Here is a 23064-nt window from a genome sequence, read left to right as displayed (position 1 = left end):
GTCAGTTTTCTGGAAAATGCCAATGAAGTGTCTTGAGGAAATGGTATCTTTTTCTAAATTCGGTCAGTTTTGTTCTATCAACCAGCGGCAGGGTGCCACCCCCACCCCCGATCTCCGCTGGCCTAATGTGGCATTGTCCCCCATCAGCAACCAGTCAACCTGCCCACAAGGTGATTCCTAGTGGTGCCACCCAGGGACACACACGCCGTTCTCTGTGTGCGCGCCCCCCGCCCCCGCCCTCAACACTGGCCACACAATGAGCATGGGAAAGAGCAGGACAGATGGAGAGGATGGATCCCACCAAGAGCTGTCCTGAAGCTTCCAGTCAGTGGGAGCCGCCAGCCCCCTGCAGTGCAGACCAAAGCACCCAGCGCCCACAGGGCTCCACGCGCAGCCGCTACCCAGGAGCTTCCAATGGGACAGCCCTGTGGTGAGCCACACTCACCCGCCCTTCCAAAGGGAGCGGCCTGCCCTGGGCCTGCGCTACAGAGGCACCCAGGCCGCTCTGTGTGTCACACTCCCCTGCCCACACGACTGCAACAGGAAGCACGCCCCAAACGGTCAGCTCACTGGCTGGCCAGAGGCCGTAGATGTGGCCTAACATTTTTTTAAAAAGGAGGTGGGGGGGTGTTAATTACCTAGGTCTCTGTCTCAGGAAACAGAACTGGGAGATGCCACACACAACAAATAAGTCAGTTGGTGGCAGGCGCCAACGGTGATACGTTTGTGTTTTTTTTTAAATATATATATTTTATTGATTTATTACAGAGAGGAAGGGAGAGGGAGAGAGAGTTAGAAACATCGATGAGAGAGAAACATCGATCAGCTGCCTCCTGCACACCCCCTCCTGGGGATGTGCCCGCAACCAAGGTACATGCCCTTGACCGGAATGGAACCTGGGACCCTTGAGTCCGAAGGCGACGCTCTATCCACTGAGCCAAACCGGTTAGGGCCGCTGATATGTCTTGAGGTGAAGAGAGTTGAGAGATGCCGGAGGGACCACAATGAGCTAAGGATAAAGCAAAATTATGAATCAGCAGAAGCTGTGGTGGAGAGAAAAAGGCAAGTGGGAATTCCAGGCAAGGGAGCTGGTCAGCAGCAGGCAGAGACTGGAGACCTGCAGAGCGAAGGCAGGGACCTTATTTGGGACAACCAGACAAAGATCTGGGGCTCCTGCTCTAAAGTGGCCTCTGTGGACCTTCTTTCTCCCGGTTGTGCCACTTCCTCCTTAACTTCCCTCCACTGGTCTGAAAAAGTCTGTTTACTGCAGCTAAAAGAACTCCACTCGAACAGTTAGCAAGTAGAGATGGACAGAGAAAATCATAAAAGGAGCCAATTAATAAGGGAGCCACCTAAAAGAACAACTATCCTGGAGTTTCTGGGAATAAGACAAATTAACATGTGTATAACCATTTGCAAATTTTAGCTTGGAAAACTTATGACAAATATGGACATTGAAGCCAAGCTCGCTCGCTCGCTCGCACTCTCTCTCTCTCTCTCTCTCTCTCTCACCAGTCACCACTGCAAAATCAATTCATTTTAATCAGAAAGCCAGATGGGGAGCTTTGCAATTTACAGCTCTCCCACCCACTTCTCAGTGGATCTTCTTTTTTTCTTTTTTAATTTATTGGGGTGACCTTCTTGAGCTGTAACGAAATTCTGGAGCAAAGAGCTAGGGAAGGGAGAAAAACATCTTGAAATACACCTTGGTTGCCACTAGAGGGAGATGCTTCCGTGTGAAACATGCCACACCCGTTAGCTACCAGGGAAAATTCTTAAGCTGAGGCCACAAAATGTGCAGGGAACGGTTCCTCTTCCGCTTAGAGGCTTGAGGAAGCAGCACCCTCTCAGGAACCAAATGGAGTCTGTCTCCACCCTGGTCAAAATAAGGCCGTGTTTACAAAGTGCTCGTGATATCCCAGAGTTCATGCAGAACAAAGCAGCTGACTGGATGGGGAGGCGGAAGGAGGGAGCCAGGAGAAGAGAAGTCTAATGCTGCCCTCAAACAACTGAAATAGGGAGGGGGCCCATGGGTGAGAGCTACAGGGAGAAACTTAACTGCTCAATACAAGAAAGGCTCTTTAAAAACAGCTGTCCAGCCATGGAGTGGGTTGCTGGACAGGGAACTGACCTTGACCATCTTCTGGGTGTGTTGGAGATGGGACGCCGTACTGTGTGGGAGGTTGGTCTCGTGGTCTCAGATTGCTTCCAGCTCTGAGTCCACAGGAGACAAGAAGTCCATGTCCCCTGGCCCTCTGGGTGGCTCTATGCCAGTCATACCCCTACATGCCACCAGAGGGCGCAGTTACTCTGGAAGAAGCCTTATCAATGAGGTTTTCAGAGCCACAGCTTGAGAGTTAAAAGCCCACCCTGGATTAAAAGACTATCTGTTAGGTCAGGATAGCACCCCAGCTGCTCCAAACACATTGCAAAGGCAGGAAAAATATTAAAAGGGGAAACCAAGAGATATATTATCTCCAATCATCAGCCACCAGCATAAGGACTGTTTCCAGACGAGAGGTTCAGGGGGTCAAGAGGAGCAACCCTAGGCAGGTGGAGTTGGACATACGGGAAGAAAAACATCCAAAATGAACCTGCATATTCAAAATTACAAAACACGTGAAGAAATCAAGTGCTAAGCATAACAGACAAAAACATTCGCAATCTGAACATGAAGCAATCCAGATGACATTCGTTTTCGGAAGCAGCATAATAGATATACAGAAGTACAGTGAGGATGTTCCAGAGAGAAATGAAGGCGTAATGTCTGCTGTGCAAACTAGGGCAATGGCCAAGCAGCACATGCAGAGGCCCAGAGATCAGCACCCACTGGGAGCTCACAGAGAGGAACAAGAGGGCATGTGAAGGTCCCCACGACCCGTTGCTCCTAGGGCAGCACACCGAGGTGCAGCAGCCAGACATCAGACATCAGAGGGACAGTGACTCTCAGACCGAGGGCCTTGAAGCTATTGACTAGGTATACATCAGCTTCTTCAAGGAACAATTAGAGGCTGCGATGTGTGTGACGGCAGAATGATGGGGCAGAACCTGGCATCAGTGTCCTTGGTGGGAGGTACACCAGTACTCCTGGATGTGAACATGGCTGGGGTCCAAGCTGGGTGGTTGCAAGCATATGAGCTAGCAACCTAGCGGCAGGGACCCGTGGTTGGGGCAGCACCGGCCCTGTCCAGGCCTGATGGGCACAGCTCCTGTGGGTCCCTGCAGGAAGCCCACTCCTTTTCTGGGAGGACCACCATAGAGGGTCAGTCCTAGAGAGGTCAACACTGACCTCTCAATATCCCTTTCAAAAGAAACAAAACAACAGGTATAAATGAGAAAAATGTTTAATCTTGGAAATATAGTCATTAAATTTAAATACTCACAAAAATCTCTACCTTGGTCACAGGCAGAGAGGGAATTAGAAAGAATGCAGCCAGGGCACAAAGAGATCAAAGGAATGAAAGATTACTTAAGATGGCACATGGAGCCCTGGCCAAGGTGGGGGCTCAATTCCCAGTCAGGGCACATACGTAGGTTGAGATTTTGATCCCTGGTCAGGGCCTCAGGGTGTATACCAGAGGCAACTGATCAAGGTTTCTTTCTCACATCAATGTTTCTCTCTCTCTATCTATCTATCTATCTATCTATCTATCTATCTCTATCTCTCTTTCTCTTCCTCTCTCTAAAAAATTAATAGAAACATATCCTCAGGTGAGGATTAATAAAAAAAAACATGGCAGATGGATTAAGAGGATCTGATAAACACCCAGTTGGAGTTTCAGAAAAAGAGAATGAAGGGAATGGTGAGGGAATCTTAGTTTATTTCTTTCTTTCACATCTAATCCATCAGCAAATTCTTATGACTCAACCTTTGAAATGTTCTCTGAATCTGACAACTTCCCTCCCTGTGCATAGATCCAAACCGCCAAACCTCTCTCCTTCTAGCTGACCTCTAGCCGCCTTACTGTTCCGTCTCCATGCAGCAGGCAGCGGGATCACTGTAGAACATGAATCTGCGTGTGTCATTCCCTGCTCAAAGCCCTCCAATGGCTGCAATCACATTTAGAGCAAAGTTCCAAGGCCTTGCTTGCTATGTCCTACAAGTTTCTTAATAATCTGGCCTGTAAAATTAGACGTGAAGAAATTGGGAGTCTGTGTTGCTGCGATGCATGCACGCCAATGGCCACTGCTGCCTCGCATCCCAGCCTCCTGGCCCAGCGCCCTGCACTGACCTCCCGGCTCCTCTGACACTGAGCCACTCCACCCCAGGGCATTTGCACTTCTTTCTCCCTCTGCCTAGCAGAAGATCCCCCAGATGAGCATCCCTCATGACATTCAGCTCTCTGCTCAAATGTCCCCTCATCAGAGAGGGCTTCCCTATCCTTCTATATAAATATCCTGCCCCACCCTACATCACCAGCCTTACATACCCGGGAAGAGAGAATGGCCTCTTTGGTGAATGATGTTGATGTAGTTGGTTATCTATATGGGGGGGAAATAACTGGGCCCTTATCTCCCATAATCACAAAATTAATCCCTGGTAAATTCAAGACCTATGAATGTGACAGCAAAGCATCCAAAGTTTAAAAGAAAATATAGAGGATATCTTTTTAAAACCTCACAGAAGGAGAGGATGTTTTAAATAAGATATACACACACAAAACACTGATCATAGAAGAGAAGATTATGAATGTGTCTATGTTAAAATTAAAAATGTGTGTTCAGCAAAACACACCACAAAGAAAGGTAAAAGACAAGCCACGTTTTAAGGGAAAATATAACACAACCAACAAATGTTCAGTATCCAGAATTATAAGGAACTCCTACAAATCACTAAGAAAATAGCAAACAACCAAAGAGAGACATGACATGAAGGATATGAAGAGTCACTTATGGAACATGAAGCCAAAATAGTCACCAATATAAAAGAAATGTGCCTTGAAAAATGAGATGCTGATTCACGCCAGATTTGCAAAAATTACAGCCTGACAATTCCAGGTATCAGCAAGGATGTGAGGCACTTCCAGTCGCAACAGAGGGACATTTCATCTGAGCCCAGAAAACATTAGAAGAAGCCTGAGACGTGAGAAGCTGAGGGGACAGCTTCCAGCAATGGCATGTGAGAGGCCTTGAGCCGGGAAAGAATTTGGAGAAACCGAGACGGTGCTGGTGTGAATGAGGTTCAGCGACGTGAAGAAGAGGGAGAATCTCTGTGTCGTGTGCTTCAGGAACGTAGAGTAAGAGGTGACAAGGTCAGCGTTTGTGGGGAACGGGTGCAAGCCGGCTATACTGAGAAGCACACAGGTGAGATTCATGGTGGAGTGTCCACGTCAGCAGGCTTCCTCCCTAGCTCCTTACCCTCCATCTCTGTGATTTCCAGCCTTTTCGTGTCATGGCACACATAAACTAATTACCAGAAGTCTGTGACATGCCAAAAAACATTGTCTCTTTTGCTGATCTGATAAAAAAAAAAAACATAGGTATAGTTTCGATTCTTTCACACCAGACAGCTGAAAATCGCTGCTCGATCTCATAGCTCCAGGCTCATCCAAGTTCCATGGGGCCTGAAGCTTATACAAGGAGGAAGGCTGCCTTTAAGAAAATGTGTAATTGTCTGTCTGTACCACTAGGCTATCTATGGGGGCAGGGGCTGTCTTGCTGACCTCATGACCAGGAGGCTGTCACAGAGTAGTGCTCACTGAGTCTCATGGAATGAATTAAACCTACAGAGTGGGGCAAAAGTAGGTTTACAGCTGTGAGTACATGAAACACAGACTTCATTATTGTATAATTACTTATTTATTATTTATTACTTTCTATACAAACAGCCCAAAGAGTGGAAATGATGTCCTTGAAATTTTCTATGCCCTGTTTCTCATACCTGTGGCCGCTCTGGCCCTGGGCTCTGCAGTTAGGAGGCCTGTTCATGAAGGTCAAAGCCTTCCCCAGGCCCACGGCAGCCTTTCTCTCCTCTTCTGTCTCCCACTATAACCCTCCTTCCCTCTCCAACAAGGCTCGACTCCTCCTTTAACATCCCTGGGTCTTTCCCCCACTGTGCCTTCATGTCTGGAATTCCTTTTCCCAGCATGTCCAAATCCTACACTGCCCTCCAGGTCCAGATCAAATGCCACCTCTTCCCTGCCAAGCTCCCACTAAAACTAATCTCCCCTTCACCTCAACTCCCACGGTCCCCTAGCTGTCCTTTGCTTATGGTGACCCTCCCTCCCACCTGATTGATGTTCCTCAAACCCTCTCCCAAGGATAAGCTCCTTGAGGACAATTTGGTTTATTTTCTTGTTTCCTCCCACCTACTCCCTATTCAGCAAGGCCTACCAACTAATCAGTACGGGGTTAAATGGAGGAAGTATAGAGAATGACATCCTGAATTCTGGTGCCGCTAATGGAGTAAGCAGTTAGACAGGAATGAGCAGAACAGGAACTATATATAGGCCAGATACAGAATGTCACCAGGGTATAAAGTCCCAGGTGCCTAGCAATGGGCAGAACTAGAGAAAACAACTATTATAGGCTAGGACCTTTCCTCCCCTAGCGTGTCGTTAGTCATGTGGTTTAGACCCTCTTAGAGGACAAACAAGGGGTCAGAGAATAACTTCATAGGACTCCCTAAGAAGCCCTTGCATAACCACTCCCTTAAGCATTAAGCCCTCAGGACCATGCATTTCCGACCAGCATCAAATAATCTTAGAAAGAATACCTTGGGTCTGTTGACCACAGAGACAGAGTGTCGGTGAAACTAGAGATAACATCTAGGCCTCAGTTGTGTTTCAGCTCCAGGTCCAGAAAAGCAACAAATCTGGATGAAGCAAGGCCATGGCTGACATCAGGACCAGATGCAATGACTAGTGACCCCCTAACCTACTGCTGACCAATCAGTCGTGGCCACCCTGGAAAGCTGATGAATATTCTATTGAGATTCTCCCCTGAGACCACCCCTAAAACCCCCACCTTTAGAAAACAGATAAAAACCCTTAAGATATAGGACCCATTCCCCCCATCACCCTCTTTTATCTCTCCCACATGCCTGTGCCTTCTTTCTCAGGCACATACTTTTGCTTTCCTTCTCCTAAGCTCCAAGGGCCCTTCTTTTGCCTCTGTAACTTGTTTCCTGAGCCCATACAGCCCAGCTGGCTCACTTCTTGTACTCTGTGACTTCCTAAATAAACTTCTTGCATTAGAGCTTTTGGCTCTGAATTATTTTTTTTTTTAAATATGGAAAGCTTCACAAATTTGCATGTCATCCTTGCACAGGGGCCATGCTAGTCTTCTCTGTCGTTCAAGTTTTAGTATATGTGCTGCTGAAGTGAGCACTGAATTATTTCTTAACCAAACTCAAGAACCAAGGTCCCGCATTCACCACTAATACTGCCATTTTCCAAAGTAAAATACAGGAAGAGAAACGGGCTTGGGAGGGAAGACAATAAATTCATGTTAGACATGTGGAATTGGAGGTGCCTGTGAGATATCCACGTGCAGATGAATAGATGTTTCTGGCACCCAGGAGACAGAGCTGGGCTGGAAATTATGCAAAGGATTTCTGCCTCCATTTAATGAATTGAAAAATAGAATTTGGAAAAGGAACTTGTTCAAACTTATATGGCAGAAAGGAGTAAATTCCAGTAGTGGATTCTGTCTGACTCTATCCTGCCTGCGGAGAGGAAAGGAAACAGAAGACTTCCCCTGGGAGCTTGGGGGGAGTTTAGGCGAGTTGGGGTGCTACTGGTTGTGCTGCGCCAGAACGGCCAAGGGTGAACCCGAGGAGAGGCGGTGAAGGATTGAAGAAAAGACAGACAAGAGAATACAGCTGGGGCTCCGTGGATCTCCTATGCCTGGATGGGGACACAAATGACCCAGCCTGCAAGGCGATGCTTTATTTTATAGTCTCATTAAAACAAGGGTAGATTAACATGTATACAGATGTTCTTGTTTTGGAAACACTTGCTGCACCTCCCACAGCCCATTAGCTGCTTAGGAAGGAATTAGGGAGGGCTACAAGGTCAGGCTTAATTATGCTAGGAGAGCTCTGCCCTCCAGGCTGGGACTTGTTTGTGGCCCTGCCACAGGTCAGCCTGAGGCTTGACCCTAGAGCTGCTCCCTACAACTGGTGACTCCAGTGATTTGAGGCATATCCAGACCTCAAGGGGCCCCTCTTTTTGAGCCTCATGTCCTCAAAGGCAGACTGCTGTAGTTGAAAAGGCACTGGCTCTGGAAATGTGTAACCTGTGAGTAATTTATGTATAAGCTTAGGCAAATCACTTTCTCTCTCAGTGCCTCAGTTTCCTGAACTACAAAAGGATGTTAAACAAATAATCCTTAAGGTCTCTTATAATTCTGACACACATGAATTCGTAATTCATTTAATTCTTTCATTTTTAATAAAAGCCCAGGAACATTTCTTTTCTAAGTACTTTGTTTCTGAGTAATATTAATATTGTTCTTATAGTGTTCACTGTAGAAAATTTGTCAAAAGGGAAAAGCCCAAAGAAGGGGAAAAAATCACTACAATATCACTAGTTGGAAACCAGTTGCTAATATTTTGCTGTAATTTCTACTGGTCTTTCTTTTACTGTGCAAATGTACATATGTCTTTTCCTTTTTAAATAAATTGGGTAATAATATCCTCGATTAACTGAACATCTGTTACACATCAGGCTCAGAACCAAGTGCTCTGAATACATATTACCAATCCCTTCAGGACAGACAGCAATGTCCCCATTTTACAGAAAAGAAAACCAAAAGGCAAAAAATTCTAGAATTCCTACCAGACTAGCTTTCTGAGCTGCTTTATTTTGTGTGTGGTTCCTTTTTCACTTAATTCACCTTTAACATGTCCCCATTTTTCAAATACTTTTCTACCACATTATCTAAGTTGCTTCAAGATACTCAACACACAGTTCCTTACTGCTAGCATTGAAGATATTTTCCATTGTCACTGTCATGGACAATGCTATGATTATCTTCCTCCCATGTAATTCTTTCCACTCCGTCATAATTGTTTCCTTAGGGTAGGTTCACAGAGGTTGAATATCTAGGTCAAAGGATGTGTGCATTCTTAAGGCTATTGACAAATAGTGTTGCCTTCCCCCAAAATTGAACTATTCTTCACCCTTTAACAATTTATAAACATTCCATTTACTTGTGACCTCATTAACGTTGGGAATTACCTTATTTTTATTCATCTTTGCTGATTTTGTAAGTGAAATTTCTTGTCTATAAAGTTGAACTTCTTTTCTAATGTCATGGATCATCACATGATTCATTCTAATAAAAATTTATTATACAAATCCTTGGGAGATATGAGAGACATGAAGTATTGGAATGAAAGAAAGGGACATTTAATTTTATTCATTTAACAAAAACCAAGTACCTGACATACACAAAGTGTGTTATAAGCCCTGCAGGCATTAAAATTAGTAAAAGTGAACAAATATTGAGCACCTACTCTATGCTCAACAGCAGGCATCCTAAGTATCATGAGAGACAAAAAGAAGAAAAAAGGTACAATATTTATGCTCCAACAAATTGCAATCTAGTTGGGGAGGGGAAAAACAACACCCAGAAGGTGTTTTGAACTTAATTTCTCCCTTCCCCGTTCTTCCAAGGAACTGCTTTTCTTATCTCCATTGTGGCGTTGTGAGTCAACCTTAAACATGCCTCTCTTCCAGGTCATCTGAGAGCCCCAAAGCGCAGGATGGTGTCTTACTCAGATTCCTGTCCCATCATGTAAAGGCCAATGACTTCATGATTTCTTCACAGTTTTCTAGTCAGTGTTGTAAAATAGTGGCAAGTTGCCATGTCCTCTACCCACTCCCACCCCACCCCCCACATTAGTCCACTGCATGCCTGAGAGCATCAGAACCACAGGTGGCACTCAAATGCAGGTTTTAGGAGTCTCTATTAAATTAGCATTAACAACATTAACATTGGTTTCCTTAAACCACCACCTCACTCCCTTCAACTGCCCAAGCCCTAGGATTTCATGTCAATTCATTTACATGGCTGAACATGTGGTGGGGGGAGGGGGAGGGTCAAGGGTTTGGGGGTTATTTGCTTGTTACTCTTTCTCATACCTTACTGACATTCACATGGACTTCCTGCCCTCCGGGACCTGCACACCTCATGAGTGTCTGCTGAAGATTGATACCATGATTGATAGCATGAAGGAATGTGACCTGAGTTTTCCCTTTACGATTCACTGATATATTTTATCTGGATAGCCCAAAGCATCTAGGGCCAGCTCAGCTAAATACACATTTGCTTCATTAAAATTCTGATTTTGAATTTGAGTTGAATTAATTCAAATTTCAAAAGAGTTTCAGATTGGTGTGGGCTGGAGGGGTTGGCTGCCAAAGGTGGGACATGAACCAGCCTAAAGTATAAGTAAGATTTAGGGGACAAGATGGGCAGGGGCCTTGTCCCTTCATCCACCCCTTTCTTTCCTTTTCCCCTCTACCCACTCCTTAAGAGCCTTCAATGAGACACAGAAAAAAGGTGAATTGTTAGCAAAATGCTGAAGGGAGTGAGGAGAGGCAACCAGTGCTATCTGTCCAGGGGCTACACAAGGATGAACCTGGCCCTCAGACACGCAGCAGGGCCCTGAGAGACTGGCAGATAGAAAGACTACAAGGCTTGTGAAAGGCGAGGGGAGAGACCAGAGCAACAAGGGGATTCCCAGAAGTGTGACTGAGAGGCATTGTAAGGGAAAAGTGAAGTCATATTTGCCCCACCTTCTGGAACAGCATGTGCCATCAGCACATAATAAACTCTCCTCCCGGTGTGGATCCGAGAAGAAAGATTCATTGATGTGGACCCCGAGAAGGAATTTATCTACTGAGATGATGCCCTATAGTCAACTGAGGGCCCAAATTTTATAAATAATAAGAGCCTAGTGGCCACTTGCTGACAGGGGCTCCTCACATACTCTGTACACCAGGAAGAACCTCAGACTGAACTCCCTGCTTTCCACACTATGCCCCACTGTTTACGCTGTCTGAGTCAACCACTGCAGGGCAGCCCTGGTTTTGTCTTTCTACCAATGGGCTGAGACCTGCCCTGTGCCGTCAGAACTGCACGATTTGGACACCGCGTTTACATAAAGTGGACCTCATTGAGAACCTGGAGGGAACTTTTGCTATAAAAGGCACCTCCCCTTTGTCTCAGTGGAACGCAATTTAAATTGCTACCTGACTCTGTGTCTGTCCCCAGGCCTGCAGCTCCTTTGTGCTCAAGTAATTTTTATTCTCTAATAAAGTCTAAAATTCATTTTGGTTTACACTGGTAACAGACTGTGCCTGCACCTATACACCCTCCTATATGTCACTGGTATGATCAAAGGGATGCAGTGTGTATAGCAACTAATCATCGACCAGGCAGGCCCTATGTTGGATCCTGTATCTATGTCACCTCACTGGACACCACCAACTACATGCCCAAGACCACCAAGACTCCCAATCAGATGTTCCTAGACTTCAGGCTACGTAAGAATCACCATGGATCTGACTAATGTCACTCAGAAGTGCATTTCCTTAGGTCTGGAGTGGGGTCCAGGAACAGGCGTTTTTAATAAGCATCCTGTGAGAGTGATGCAGATATCCAAGGACCACCGCAGTCCACCCAAATGGGGTCTCTATGCAGCTCCCGCCTGGCCCTGGGAGCTAGAGGCTTCCCTTCATACCTTTAGAATCAGCCTCAGAACCCACCATCCACAGTGTCTGTGGACAAGGACATCCCCTCCAGTCATTCTTCCTCAGTACACTTCAGTGCTTCTCCCACTGTTTCTCTCTCTCTCTCTCTCTCTCTCTCTCTCTCTCTCTCTCTCTCTCACACACACACACACCAACCTTCCTGCTGTGCCACTTGAGGCCCCCACTGTGTCATAAACTCCCCTAATATCTTTTTATTGATTTCTTTATTTATATATTTTTTTCAGAGAGGAAGGGAGAGGGGGAGAGTGATAGAAACATCAATGATGAGAGAGAATCATTGATTGGTTGCCTCCTGCACGACTGGATTCTGGGTCGGAAATATGTCCGACCCAGAATCAAACCATGACCTCATGGTTCATAGATCGACGCTCAACCACTAAGCCACACCAGCCTGGCTCCCCTATTATTTTTGACCCTTTTCCTGCACCCAGCTCTGCAGAGGGTACCACATCCCAGGCCACCACTGGCCTCTACAGTGTCTCTGGTAAATTAGAGAAAGGTGGCCCTTCTGGATGGAAGATCACATCGGCTAAAAGTGCCCCTCTGACCCCGACAATCCAGTCCCGAAGGACCCCAGTATAGGGAAAACTCAGATTTCAGCCCCTCCTCAGACAGTGCAGGAACTATACAATTGCAGCCTGACCACTTCCTTGTAACCTTCCATGGAGATTGCTCAACCTCCCACTCCCCCTGCCAACAGGTCAAAGAAAGGTTGTTGCTATCTTCACTCCCCAGTGCCATTTCTAAACCTTTACTCTTCTCCTTCCTGTAAAAGCCTCCACTGTTCTGAGCCTCAGCCAAGTGGTTGTATCAGCCTCTAATGTCCCTCACAAAGACCAACTTCCAACTTCGTCCCTGAAGACTGATAGCCTTCCTCTCCCCTACACTCGCCATCTTGCTGTGTGACCTGGATGCCCATAACTTGTCCAGCACTGGAGCCTCACAGCTCACAAACCTCCTCAATCCAGTGGTCTTCATCTCCACTCCCTTCTGATTCCCTCACATCCAGGAACCTTGTCAGAATTGTCCCTCATCAGAAATCTCAAACTCCAGCAGCCCAGCCCCAAGCAGCGATCTACTCCTGTGCATCCCTCTCCTGCGCTCACTCCTGCTACAACTGCTCCTTGGCATCAGGGAACCCCATCCCCTGAGCCCTTCATTTTCTGCCTGCCCAGCCTAGACCACAACAGTTGACTGCCTGAACCATTCTCTTACAAGCATCTACCTTTAATCTCATTTTCTGGGAAAATCCAACCCTAATGAATTCCATGATCCACTCTCTCCCACCTCTGCCCAGGCCCTGAGTGCTGCTGAAGAAAAGCATGTAACTCTATGCTGGCACCATGGTCTCCAGACTCCTCTGCGTCTGAGTGCTGCACATCAAGGAACCTGTAGGCCACCGCTCCCATCTCCTCAGGAAGCCTTCCAATCTCCACAGCCTTCTTCAGCACCACCATCCCCGCTCCCCCCACCCCCACCCCCCCCCCCACCCCACCCCCCCACCCCCCCCCACCCCCGGCAACCCAAAGCCCTTCCATCTCAGCAGACAACTTCTCTTCCTATTTTAATGAGAAAATTGAACCCATAAAATGAGAACTACCTTAGCTTTCTGGCCCCGCCCCCTACACCACCTGGCAATCTTTGGCACCTCCTGTTTCCTTCTCCCCAGTCTCCCAGGATGAAGGCCTTCTTCCTACCCCTGGCAAGCCCCTCCATCTGTGTTCTCCATCTTTGCAACTTGTCTCCGCCAGTTTTCACTTTTTATCCTATAACCTTACCTCATAGGCCTATACGTAAGCTCAAGTTTTGCAACATTTAAAAACACACAAAAACCTTCCTTCCTGGTCCTCCCAGTCCCACCTTATCTTCCTTCTTTCTTCTCTACTAAAACCTATACCTGCTCTCCCCACTTCCTCACCTTCTCCTTCCTACTCCAGTCCACTGCACTCTGATTCCCCTATTCCCATCCCTCAGTCAAGAATCATCAATACCTTCCCAATGCCAAATTCAGTGGGTAATTTTCTATCCTTTTTTTCTGTTGCATTTGATCCTATTCCTCACTCTCTCTTTCTTGAAACTGTCTACTCCCCCATGACTGTAATGCCAACCTCTTTAGGTCAGTGTGGTCTCCACCTTCCACGCACCACTTGTTCATAGTTGTTCCCTATCAATCAGTCCTTAAACTGCTGCTTTTCACATTCCACACAGGGTTCCTGGACAAGAGCATCCGCCATTGAAGTTTTCACTTTCACCTATATTCTGACAACTAACAAGTTTATCCTCAGGCCTAGACTCCTTCCTGAACATCAGAGTTGTGTATACAACTGCATGCTAGACATCTCCATTAGCGCATTACCCAGGCACCTCACACTATACCTGTCTAAAACTGAACTCATCATCTCCACCCTCGCCCCTAACTTGCTCCTCCTGTGATCCCCATGTTAATCACCGGCACCATCATCCACCCACTCAGGCAAGGCAGACACCTGAAGTCATCCTTAACTCCACCCTCTCCTCTGCAATCTACCTCTAGGATCGGCTATTTTTACTGCCCTCATTTTTAAAATCTTTTCACTCCCTTCTAGCCCTACACCTGCTGACTATTTTGTGATAATTCATCATCACCCACCTGGACTATTGCAAGAGCTTCCTAATTAGGCTCCTAATTTTTCCCTCTCATATCTACTCCCCACATAATCACTAAAGTGATTCATCTAAACCCAGATCTAGCATGTCAATCTTCTGCTTGAAAGCCCTGTTGCGTGTAAGACAGTTTTAAATTCTTGGCAGGCAAGCTCTACAAGGCCTTCCTAGTCACTCTCCAGCATCAGCCCATGTTTTCTTGTCTTGAACATTACATTTTAGCTATGCCCTGCTCACATCATGCAGTTTCATACCTCCACACTGCTCTCGTCCAGGAAGACCCCTGTCCTCCCCACATTGGTGTGGGTCACCTCCCCCAGCCTTCAGAACAGCTCATCCACCATTTACTACAAAAAGCATCCCTGCCCTTTCTTTGTACTTCTAAGACACCAGTGTTCACCTTTATCTTAGCATTTACCATTATTTTGAAATGACCTACATTTAACCTCCCAAAACTTAACCAAATTCAAAAGCAGGAATCTCTGTGCTCTGTCCATACGTGCCCTCCCCCATGCTGAGCACAGTGCCTAACACATATTAGGTACTCAACAAATAATTACTGAATTGATTGTCGCAGTTGGGCTACGAGGCAAGTATTTTAAATGAAAAAGCTCACTCAGATAACAGGTTACACTAGTAGATGGGAAAGCAGCTGCATGAAACCAGCACTAAGGCTTGTGCTCTTTCAAGTATAACCTGGGAAACAGGCTAAGCGTGGAGATGGAGATAAGAATGACATGTCAGGGCACCAGCCTAAGGGTGATGGTGTGTGAGAGCAATCTAGGGAAATGGAGGTGGGGACGATGCTGGGGGCAGAAGAGTATGGGCTTGGGGCCCGGGCACTGTTGGTTCTAAGCAGAGCCCTGATATGAAAACCTGCTGGCGGTCCCAGGCCTGAGCTAAATCCAGATACTGGGCCTGAAGCGGCGATGTCCCCAAAACCCTCACACTCTGCTTCTCAACTATTTTCTGAGACCTGCACATATTCCTCCCCTAGAAACAAGCCTCCAGGAAGTCCCTAGTATAGACGAACAAGGAATAGCCAAAGGATATTAGGAGAGAAGTAAACATGGACCTGTGTGAATGAGAGCTGCCAAGTCCTGGAGGTCCCTACCTCTGCCCACCCTCCAGCAGCCTTCCCCTACCACCTGAAATACAGAAGGCAGCCAACAAAAGGAGCTAAGAGGCAGGAGCATGAGACCAGCAAGGGAAGCTCAGGAGCCCACAGAGCGAAGGGAACATTGTGCGACAGCAGCAAACAGGGGGACTGTACAAGTATCTAAAGGCCCCATAGCTGCGTGCGTCCGAATATGGCCTCCCCTGAACACCTCCCTCTGGGCTCGTAGGCTGGAAGACTGCTCTAAAGGAAGGCACAAGGACATAGGGTTGGAATAATACCAGGGACAGAAATCTAAAAATACCATCCAGTGTTGACAAAGCACAGAAAAGGGCAGCTATGGTATGGTTAACAAAGGGTAAAGGTAAGGCGCCCTTTTCTGATAAACTCCGTATCAGACAACCATGAAGAGCCAGAACGACCTCATTCGCAGAGAATCTGGCAGGTGTCCAGGGCGAGAACATCCCACCCTCTGTCTTCAGCTGAATCTCTGGGGGCCAAGCCAACCTCTCACCTCCCCTAACTGGTTGTAGGAGCAGGGGAATGAACTTCCTGCCTGGGGAAGGGGCTGGGCAGAGGACACTGAACCTTCCAAATGGGGACCCACACACCTGCTCTGTAGACTGCAATAAAGGCCTTCAGTTTACAAAGATTCACAAGAAAAATAAATTTGCTCTCCTCTTTTCCCACCTCCCCTTAGCCAACCACTCCCAGCTCCACCCCAACCCAGCTGCAATGGAGGCTCATTACCAGTTGTACAAGCCGTCCTGGAGCCGGAGTGACTCACCTTGCATTGCTCAAGGATGGGAGAAGCCTGGGCATCTTGCAATTCCCCTCTGGAGGAGGTGTGGGCAGCTCCCAGGCAGCACCTCGGTGGAATCTCTCCAGTGATAACAATAACGAGAAAGACAAGCACTTATTGAGTGCTTTCTCTATGTTGGGCATCGTATCTTGTACTATTTCATTAAAAGCTTCCAACAAACTTTTGAGGTGGATGCTAACATTATCCCCATTGTATGGACGAGGAAATAGAGCAGTTCCATACTGGTCTGAGGTCACCTGGGCAGCAGATAGAGAAGTAGGACAATCACAGATCTTTCTTCCTGATGTCAGAGATCCTGATCTCAAGCACCACAGAAGGGGCCAGCTTCCTTGCCTCTGTGCTTATCTTCTCCTCACTGCACCAACTGTGACTTTTCCCTTTTCACAGCTGCTCAACTTTTATGCTGGAGTGTAAGCTCCCTGAGGTTAGAAATCATTTTCAATGGTGCTCTGGGAGTGACACCAACAACACAAATGCTAGCTGGCCAACCGAAGGTTCTAAACACTATGGATGTTTAATAAATGCTATTTATTTGGTTGTTACTAAAACCATTAATGCTCCATACACCAGATAATTCAATTCCTTTCCTCTAGAGCAGGGTTTGACAACCTCGGCCTCATAGACATTTAGGGCCGGATAATTATGTATTGCAGGGGCAGTCCTATGCCTTGGAGGGTGTTTGACCCCTCGTCTCTACTCACTAGGTGCCAGTAGAACCCCCACCAGTGTGACAGCCAAAAATGTCTCCAGACATCCCTGGGTAGCCAATCACCCTCATTTGGGATCTATTGCTCTAGACTCTATTGCTCTAAGTACTATTAGTTTTACCTGGTTACTCTAGAGTCAAACTAATAGTACTTATTTTCTGAAAGTAAGACAGAAAGAAAGCTTGTTTCTACTTACAATAGAACAGCACTCTTATTACTTACTAATACTAGAGGCCCGGTGCACAAATTCGTGCACAGGTGGGGTCCGGCCGGCATGCCCCGATGGGGGCCAATTGGAGGTGGGGGAGGGGACACAGGCAGTTTGGCTGGCCAGCCCTGCCCCAATCAGGGGGGGTCCAGTTGTGGGAGGAGCAGGAGGGAAGGAGAGGCTGCAGGTGGTTGGGGGTGGGACCTTCCTGGGGGAGGGGCCATGGGAGGTTGGGCCTGTTGGCTGCCGCAGTGCACGTCATAGTGACCGGTCATTCTGGTCATTCCGCCATTCGGTCGCTGGGCTTTTATATAGATAGATAGTTAATAAATATGAGAGATCCTGAAACTACTTATAAAGGTCAAAGCCCCAGGGCACCAATAGCAGGAAATCAAGATAATGCTCCTGTTCTGCCTGAACCAATCACTTCCTGCCTATAGAGTTTTTGTAGGACTGTGCCATAGGCTGGAGGGAGCCCACGGCCAAAAAAGGATAGGACTGGGTTCAAATCCCAGCTCACAGGCCCAAAATCATTGCTGTTAACAACAGGGAGCAGACATACATCTCAGTTTCTCTACTCATGTCACTGGGCCTCACAATGGGTGGCAGTGCCCAGCTCAGGGTTGTTGTGAGAAGTAAATACAGCTAGAAAGCAACTATCGAGCAAGGTTGGGCTCTGCAGGGCTCAGAAATAGTCTTCCCTTTTCCTGTCCTCACTTGTCCCAGGCCTTTGAGAGCATCGTAAATGTCTGACTGGGTTTTGTTTTCTCCACCCCTGGCTGCCCCTGAGAAGACCTGCAGAGCCTTCAAAATGCCGATGTCTGGACCCCACTGCACATGGACTGATCAGAATCTCTGGCTTGAAAGTACATATTGTAATTTTTGTAATACTTATTCATGACATACTAGTAAGTACTATCTTTCCCATAACTTTATTAATGTCAAAAATAAAACAGTAGCCGAAACCGGTTTGGCTCAGTGGATAGAGCGTCGGCCTGCGGACTCAAGGGTCCCAGGTTCGATTCCGGTCAAGGGCATGTACCTTAGTTGCGGGCACATCCCCAGTAGGGGGTGTGCAAGAGGCAGCTGATCGATGTTTCTCTCTCATCGATGTTTCTAACTCTCTATCCCTCTCTCTTCCTCTCTGTAAAAAATCAATAAAATATATTTTAAAAAAATAAAATAAATAAAATAAATAAAACAGTAATATTTGAATCAGTTCTTAAAATACAGTAATTGTATGTTTATCACTAATAATTAATAACTTGTAAATAATTTAAACAAATCAGTATATCTCCAAATGGCATCTATTGTATTCTTAGGATCCACAAGTCCCATCAGGATTTTTAGATTTTATGTTTTAATTTCAATGACCATTTAAAGATGGGCTTCTCATGTTATTTTTTTTTCAATCTTTGAAGTGATAATCCTCAAATGAAGGATATGTTCATAGAATGAAGCGCAAGTCCGTGCTTCTCAAAGTTTAGGAAACAGTGCCTCAAATAATTCAGAAATTAACGTATCAATAACAAGTTACATATGGGACAAATTTTGTACACAAGGTTAGGAATAAAGCCTTCTTGTTACCAGGAGAGTAGATGCTGTCACTTGTTTTATTTTTAGGAATGATAAGATGCTGTAGTATACAGTAATGATATTTCAGCGCTACTACATAGTATCAGATCCGTACAAAGGGAAAAAATCACAGTTTGCAACTAAAGGCTAAAGTGAGTAGCATTTAAGGGAATTAAATGAATTAAATGATGTTCCTGTGACTCAACCAATGGAATGTTACTGAAAAGGGAAAGGCATGGGCTGGATTCAGTTTGTGTTTGTAGCCTCGCTGTAACATATTAGATCACCCGGGAAAGTGCACACGTCATAGCCCCACGGGGTCAGGGGTTGGTCTCCTTCTCCCCATGCCCACAGCAGTACCAAACCAGCAGAGACACTCAACAAACATTTCTGAAATAATGAACCTGCCGCCCTCATATTACCTTAGTCTTTCTATCCTTATTTTCCCTATATCCTGGAAGCTACCCGAAGACCTATGTGACTAAGGCAGGACATTAGAAAACCAATACACTTTTAAGAATTGGCTATAAGGGAATTCCCATGAGTGGCAACTTCCTTGACTTTGTCCGTGGAGCAGCGTCTCCATCACATTCTGGTCAGAGCACACACTGCTCGCGGCTAATCCTAGGAGTTCCCATTCATGCCCAGCTAGTTAAGCTGCACCATATTTTTTCACTGTTGAATTGTCTGGTTAAACGGTAGGGACAATGCATTTGAATTGCTTGATAAAATGGTATGCCCTCCAAAGAAACGTTAGAGTGTAGCTCACAGGGACTAAGGAGAGCCACTCCTTGCAGAGGTAACTGACCTGGCTTGCTACGCTCTCCTCGGGCACCTGCAATGCACTTCCACTCAGACAGCGAGTGCTAGCCTCTCCAGGGAGGATCCCAGGCTGGCTGGCCCCATGAAGAGGGTGTCCAAACCTCCCCCCTCCCTCTGATCAGGGTGCCCTTTCTAGTTCCTCTTCTATTTGGGGGTTGGGAAGCACTGAAGCCTGACTTCCCTTCTTGTCTCATTTCAATTCCTCACCTACTAATACTCTCTGCTAAACCCCCAAGTGCCTTCAACACTTTTGTTTCTGCCTAAAAATGAATGGAATCAATTTCCAATTTGCGGGGGACGATGGATCCTAACGTTGGAAGGAGAGCTCAGAGATCAACCTCCCACTCACTTGTGAAGGGGTCTTGAACGGTCTCCCTGCATCAGCTCTCCAGCTCTCCTTAACCGCTAGCACACCCTGCTTCCTGCCACACAGCGCGAGGCATTTCTAGGAGTTTGGATGGAAAGTAAACCAGAGGGTGTCAGTGTTTCATCTTCCCAAATGATGACATTAAAAAATTAACAGCTGGGAGGAATCTACTATCTGTAATCTACAATGACCATAATTTCATAAAAGAAAGGATATTTTACAAATAAATTTTCAAAAAGCTGTACTATCAGAATAAAAGGCAGGCCTTTAAATTGGATAAATGTTTGCTTTCTTTTTTAGAATCTCTCCATTTGTTCTCATTCCATGAAGACCTGTGAGCAGTTGATCAAAACTCTCACAGGCTGGAGTCTGGTGACAACGAACTATAAAGCAGGGGTTATTTTTCCCTAAAGCTGTGTACCCCTGAGGAGCTTACTCAGTGCCCCCCAACCAAGCCCGCTGACCACTGCATACAAACAAGGCCCTGTGGGAGAAGCACTGTGCTATTCTGACTGTGACCCTGACACAATTTAGGATCAAATGCAGTCACAGACATGATCAGCAAAAAGTCCTGAGCAAAGATATAACTATTGCGATAGTAAACTTCTCCCCACATTCTATAAAATGCATATTGACTCGGCAAGAGTCCCAAATGTACTGTGAAGTATACATATGGCCTATAAAAATTAACATGTACCATACCTCAACTTTGATTCACTTGAATCTAAAATACTACGTTGAAAACAAACAAAATAATAATAAATAACAAAATAAAATAAAATGCTACGTCGAGCTGGTGTGTATTAACTAAATAGTAGAACTGTACAGTGGAGAACATACCCAGCCAGGAGGCAGGAGGCAGGAGGCAGGAGGCAGGAGGCAGGAGGCAGGAGGCAGGAGGCTGGGCTAAGTGGGTCTATAGCCTTAGGCAAGTTTAATCTTTCTGTGTTCAGTTCCATTAAAATGATCTCTTAGGGCCAGTTCACCTTGAAAACTCTTACACGTGTAATAGCATGTCATCTCTCTGAGAATGTATAAGGCCTCAGGGAATGAGAAAGACAGTACACATCTTCTAAAAAGCTGACCACTAGATTCTCCTCTAAAACATAAGGATCCACATTAAGGTTCAGCTCTGAACCACAGAGCTGAAGGGTACAACCTAATCAGTCCCTAAATCCACACATGTTGACTTAAGAATCCACTCTGGGCAAACGAATGAACGTGAACACTCTCCAGCCCATCCTCCTAGAGTTGCACCGCGTCCCGCCGTTGGTGGGTAGGAACCACCAATTACTGTCACCTGCGTTATCACTTAAACCTGGACACAATCCTGCAATGCTGGCATTATTATTTTTTTAAGATGAATACAAAACTGAGGCTCAGACTAGTTAAGCACAGCCCACAATCACAGTATGAGGGGTGGGAGTCAGACAGAGGCTTCTGCCTGCTAAAGCCCGTGGACTTGTCCCCATGGTGGCCATGTTGCAACCCTCACACCTTTGACACCTGGATCCCTGGATCCACCTTGGGATTGACCTTGGGATTCTGTTAGAACTTGGTACAAACTAAGAAAGCAAGGAAGGAAGGGAGGTAAGGAGGAAAGAATAGAGGGGAAAAATTAATTAACTTGTGTTATAAACCTACTATATGTCCAACCCACCCCATCCCTCAAACCAGCTAACAAATATTTCTCACTTAATATACATAAAAACAATGTAAGATTGCTATTAATGCCCCAATTTTCAGAAGTGGAGACTAGAGTTCAGATAGGTTAAAACTCTCCCAAAGCCTGGATTCTCTAAGCCAGATCTAATACTCAAGTTCTGCTGCATTCTTTATACTATCCCAACTTGCCTACACAGAACATTATATAAGAAACATTTTTAGTGAGATATATTTCACAAACCATAAGATTCAATTCGGTGTTTTCAATATATTCACAAGATTATGAAACTATCACTACTAAATAATTCCAGAACATTTCCATCACACCAAAAGGAAACCCCAAACCAATTAGCAGTCACTTCCCATTCTCCCTTTACCCTGGCAACCACTTCCTGTCTACAAATTTTCCTATTCTGGAGATTTCATATAAGTGAAATCATATAACATGTAGCCTTTTGTGTCTGGCTTCTTTGCTTAGCATGTTTTCAAGGTTCATCCATGTTGTAGCATCTATCAGCACTTCATTCCTTTTTCTAGTTGAATAATTTCCATTGGATGGAAATGCCACGCTGTTTTATCTATGCAGACGTTGGGCATTTGGGTTGTTTCCACTTCTTGACTATTATGAATAATGCTCCTAAAACATTTATGTACACGTTTTTGTGTGGGCATGTGTTTTTAATTCTCTTGAGTATATACACCTAGGAGTGGAGTTGCTGGGCCATCTAATAGTAACTCTATAGTTAATTTTTTTTTAAGAAATGCCAAACTGTTTTCCAAAGTGGCCTAATGATTATACATTCCCACCAGCAGTACATGAGGATTCCAATTTCACCATGTCCTTGCCAACACCTCCTGTCATTTCTATCATGGCTCCCCGGGAGGCTGTGGTTCGTATCTCTTTGTAATTTTGACTTACACTTTCCTAACGACTAATGATGTTGAGCACCTTTTCATGTATATATTGGCTATGTATATGTCTTCTCTGGACAAGTATTCAAATCATTTGTCCGTTTTTAAAACTTTTTAATCTGAAGTAGTCACATTTGCTTATTTTTTTCTTTGTTTCTCTTGGGATATTTGTCTTTTAATTGTTGAGTTGTAAGTATTCTTTATATATTCTAGATACTAGGTCCTAATCAAACATATGATTTGAAAATATTTTTTTCCATTATTTGGGTTGTCTGCACTTTCTTGGTAGTGTCCTTTGAAGAAGAAAAGCTTTTAGTATTGATGAAATCCAACTTACCTATTTTTTTCCTTTGGGTGCTTTTGCTTTAGGCATTATATCTATTAAACTATTGCCTAGTCCAAGGCCATGAAAATTTATATCTATATTTTCTTCTAAGATTTTTATAGTTTAAATTTTTACATTTAGGTCCTTGATCCATGTTGAGTTCATATGGTGTGAGGT

The 23064-nt window shown here is 45.5% G+C and overlaps 1 protein-coding gene and 1 non-coding gene across 4 annotated transcripts in view; both read right to left on the bottom strand.

Annotated features, from left to right (window-relative positions):
* Window positions 1-754: 754 nt before the first annotated feature.
* PTS (6-pyruvoyltetrahydropterin synthase) overlaps window positions 755-23064 on the bottom strand; it is a 63260-nt gene continuing 40950 nt past the window's right edge. For all 3 annotated transcript variants that reach the window (XM_054724720.1, XM_054724722.1, XM_054724723.1), the window contains one exon: window positions 755-1009. In XM_054724720.1, the coding sequence (XP_054580695.1) occupies window positions 823-1009 (187 nt within the window). In that variant the 3' untranslated portion in view covers window positions 755-822. The remainder of the gene's footprint in view (window positions 1010-23064) is intronic.
* Window positions 7225-7329, bottom strand: LOC114234635 (U6 spliceosomal RNA). Its single transcript, XR_003620837.1, has one exon. It is a non-coding gene; the product is annotated as a U6 spliceosomal RNA (small nuclear RNA).

This window comes from Eptesicus fuscus, chromosome 13, assembly GCF_027574615.1.
Source record: "Eptesicus fuscus isolate TK198812 chromosome 13, DD_ASM_mEF_20220401, whole genome shotgun sequence".
In the NCBI taxonomy this organism is placed as follows: Eukaryota; Metazoa; Chordata; class Mammalia; order Chiroptera; family Vespertilionidae; genus Eptesicus; species Eptesicus fuscus.
The sequence above is the reverse complement of the archived record's forward strand: the minus strand, read 5'-3'. Positions and strand labels throughout refer to the sequence as shown.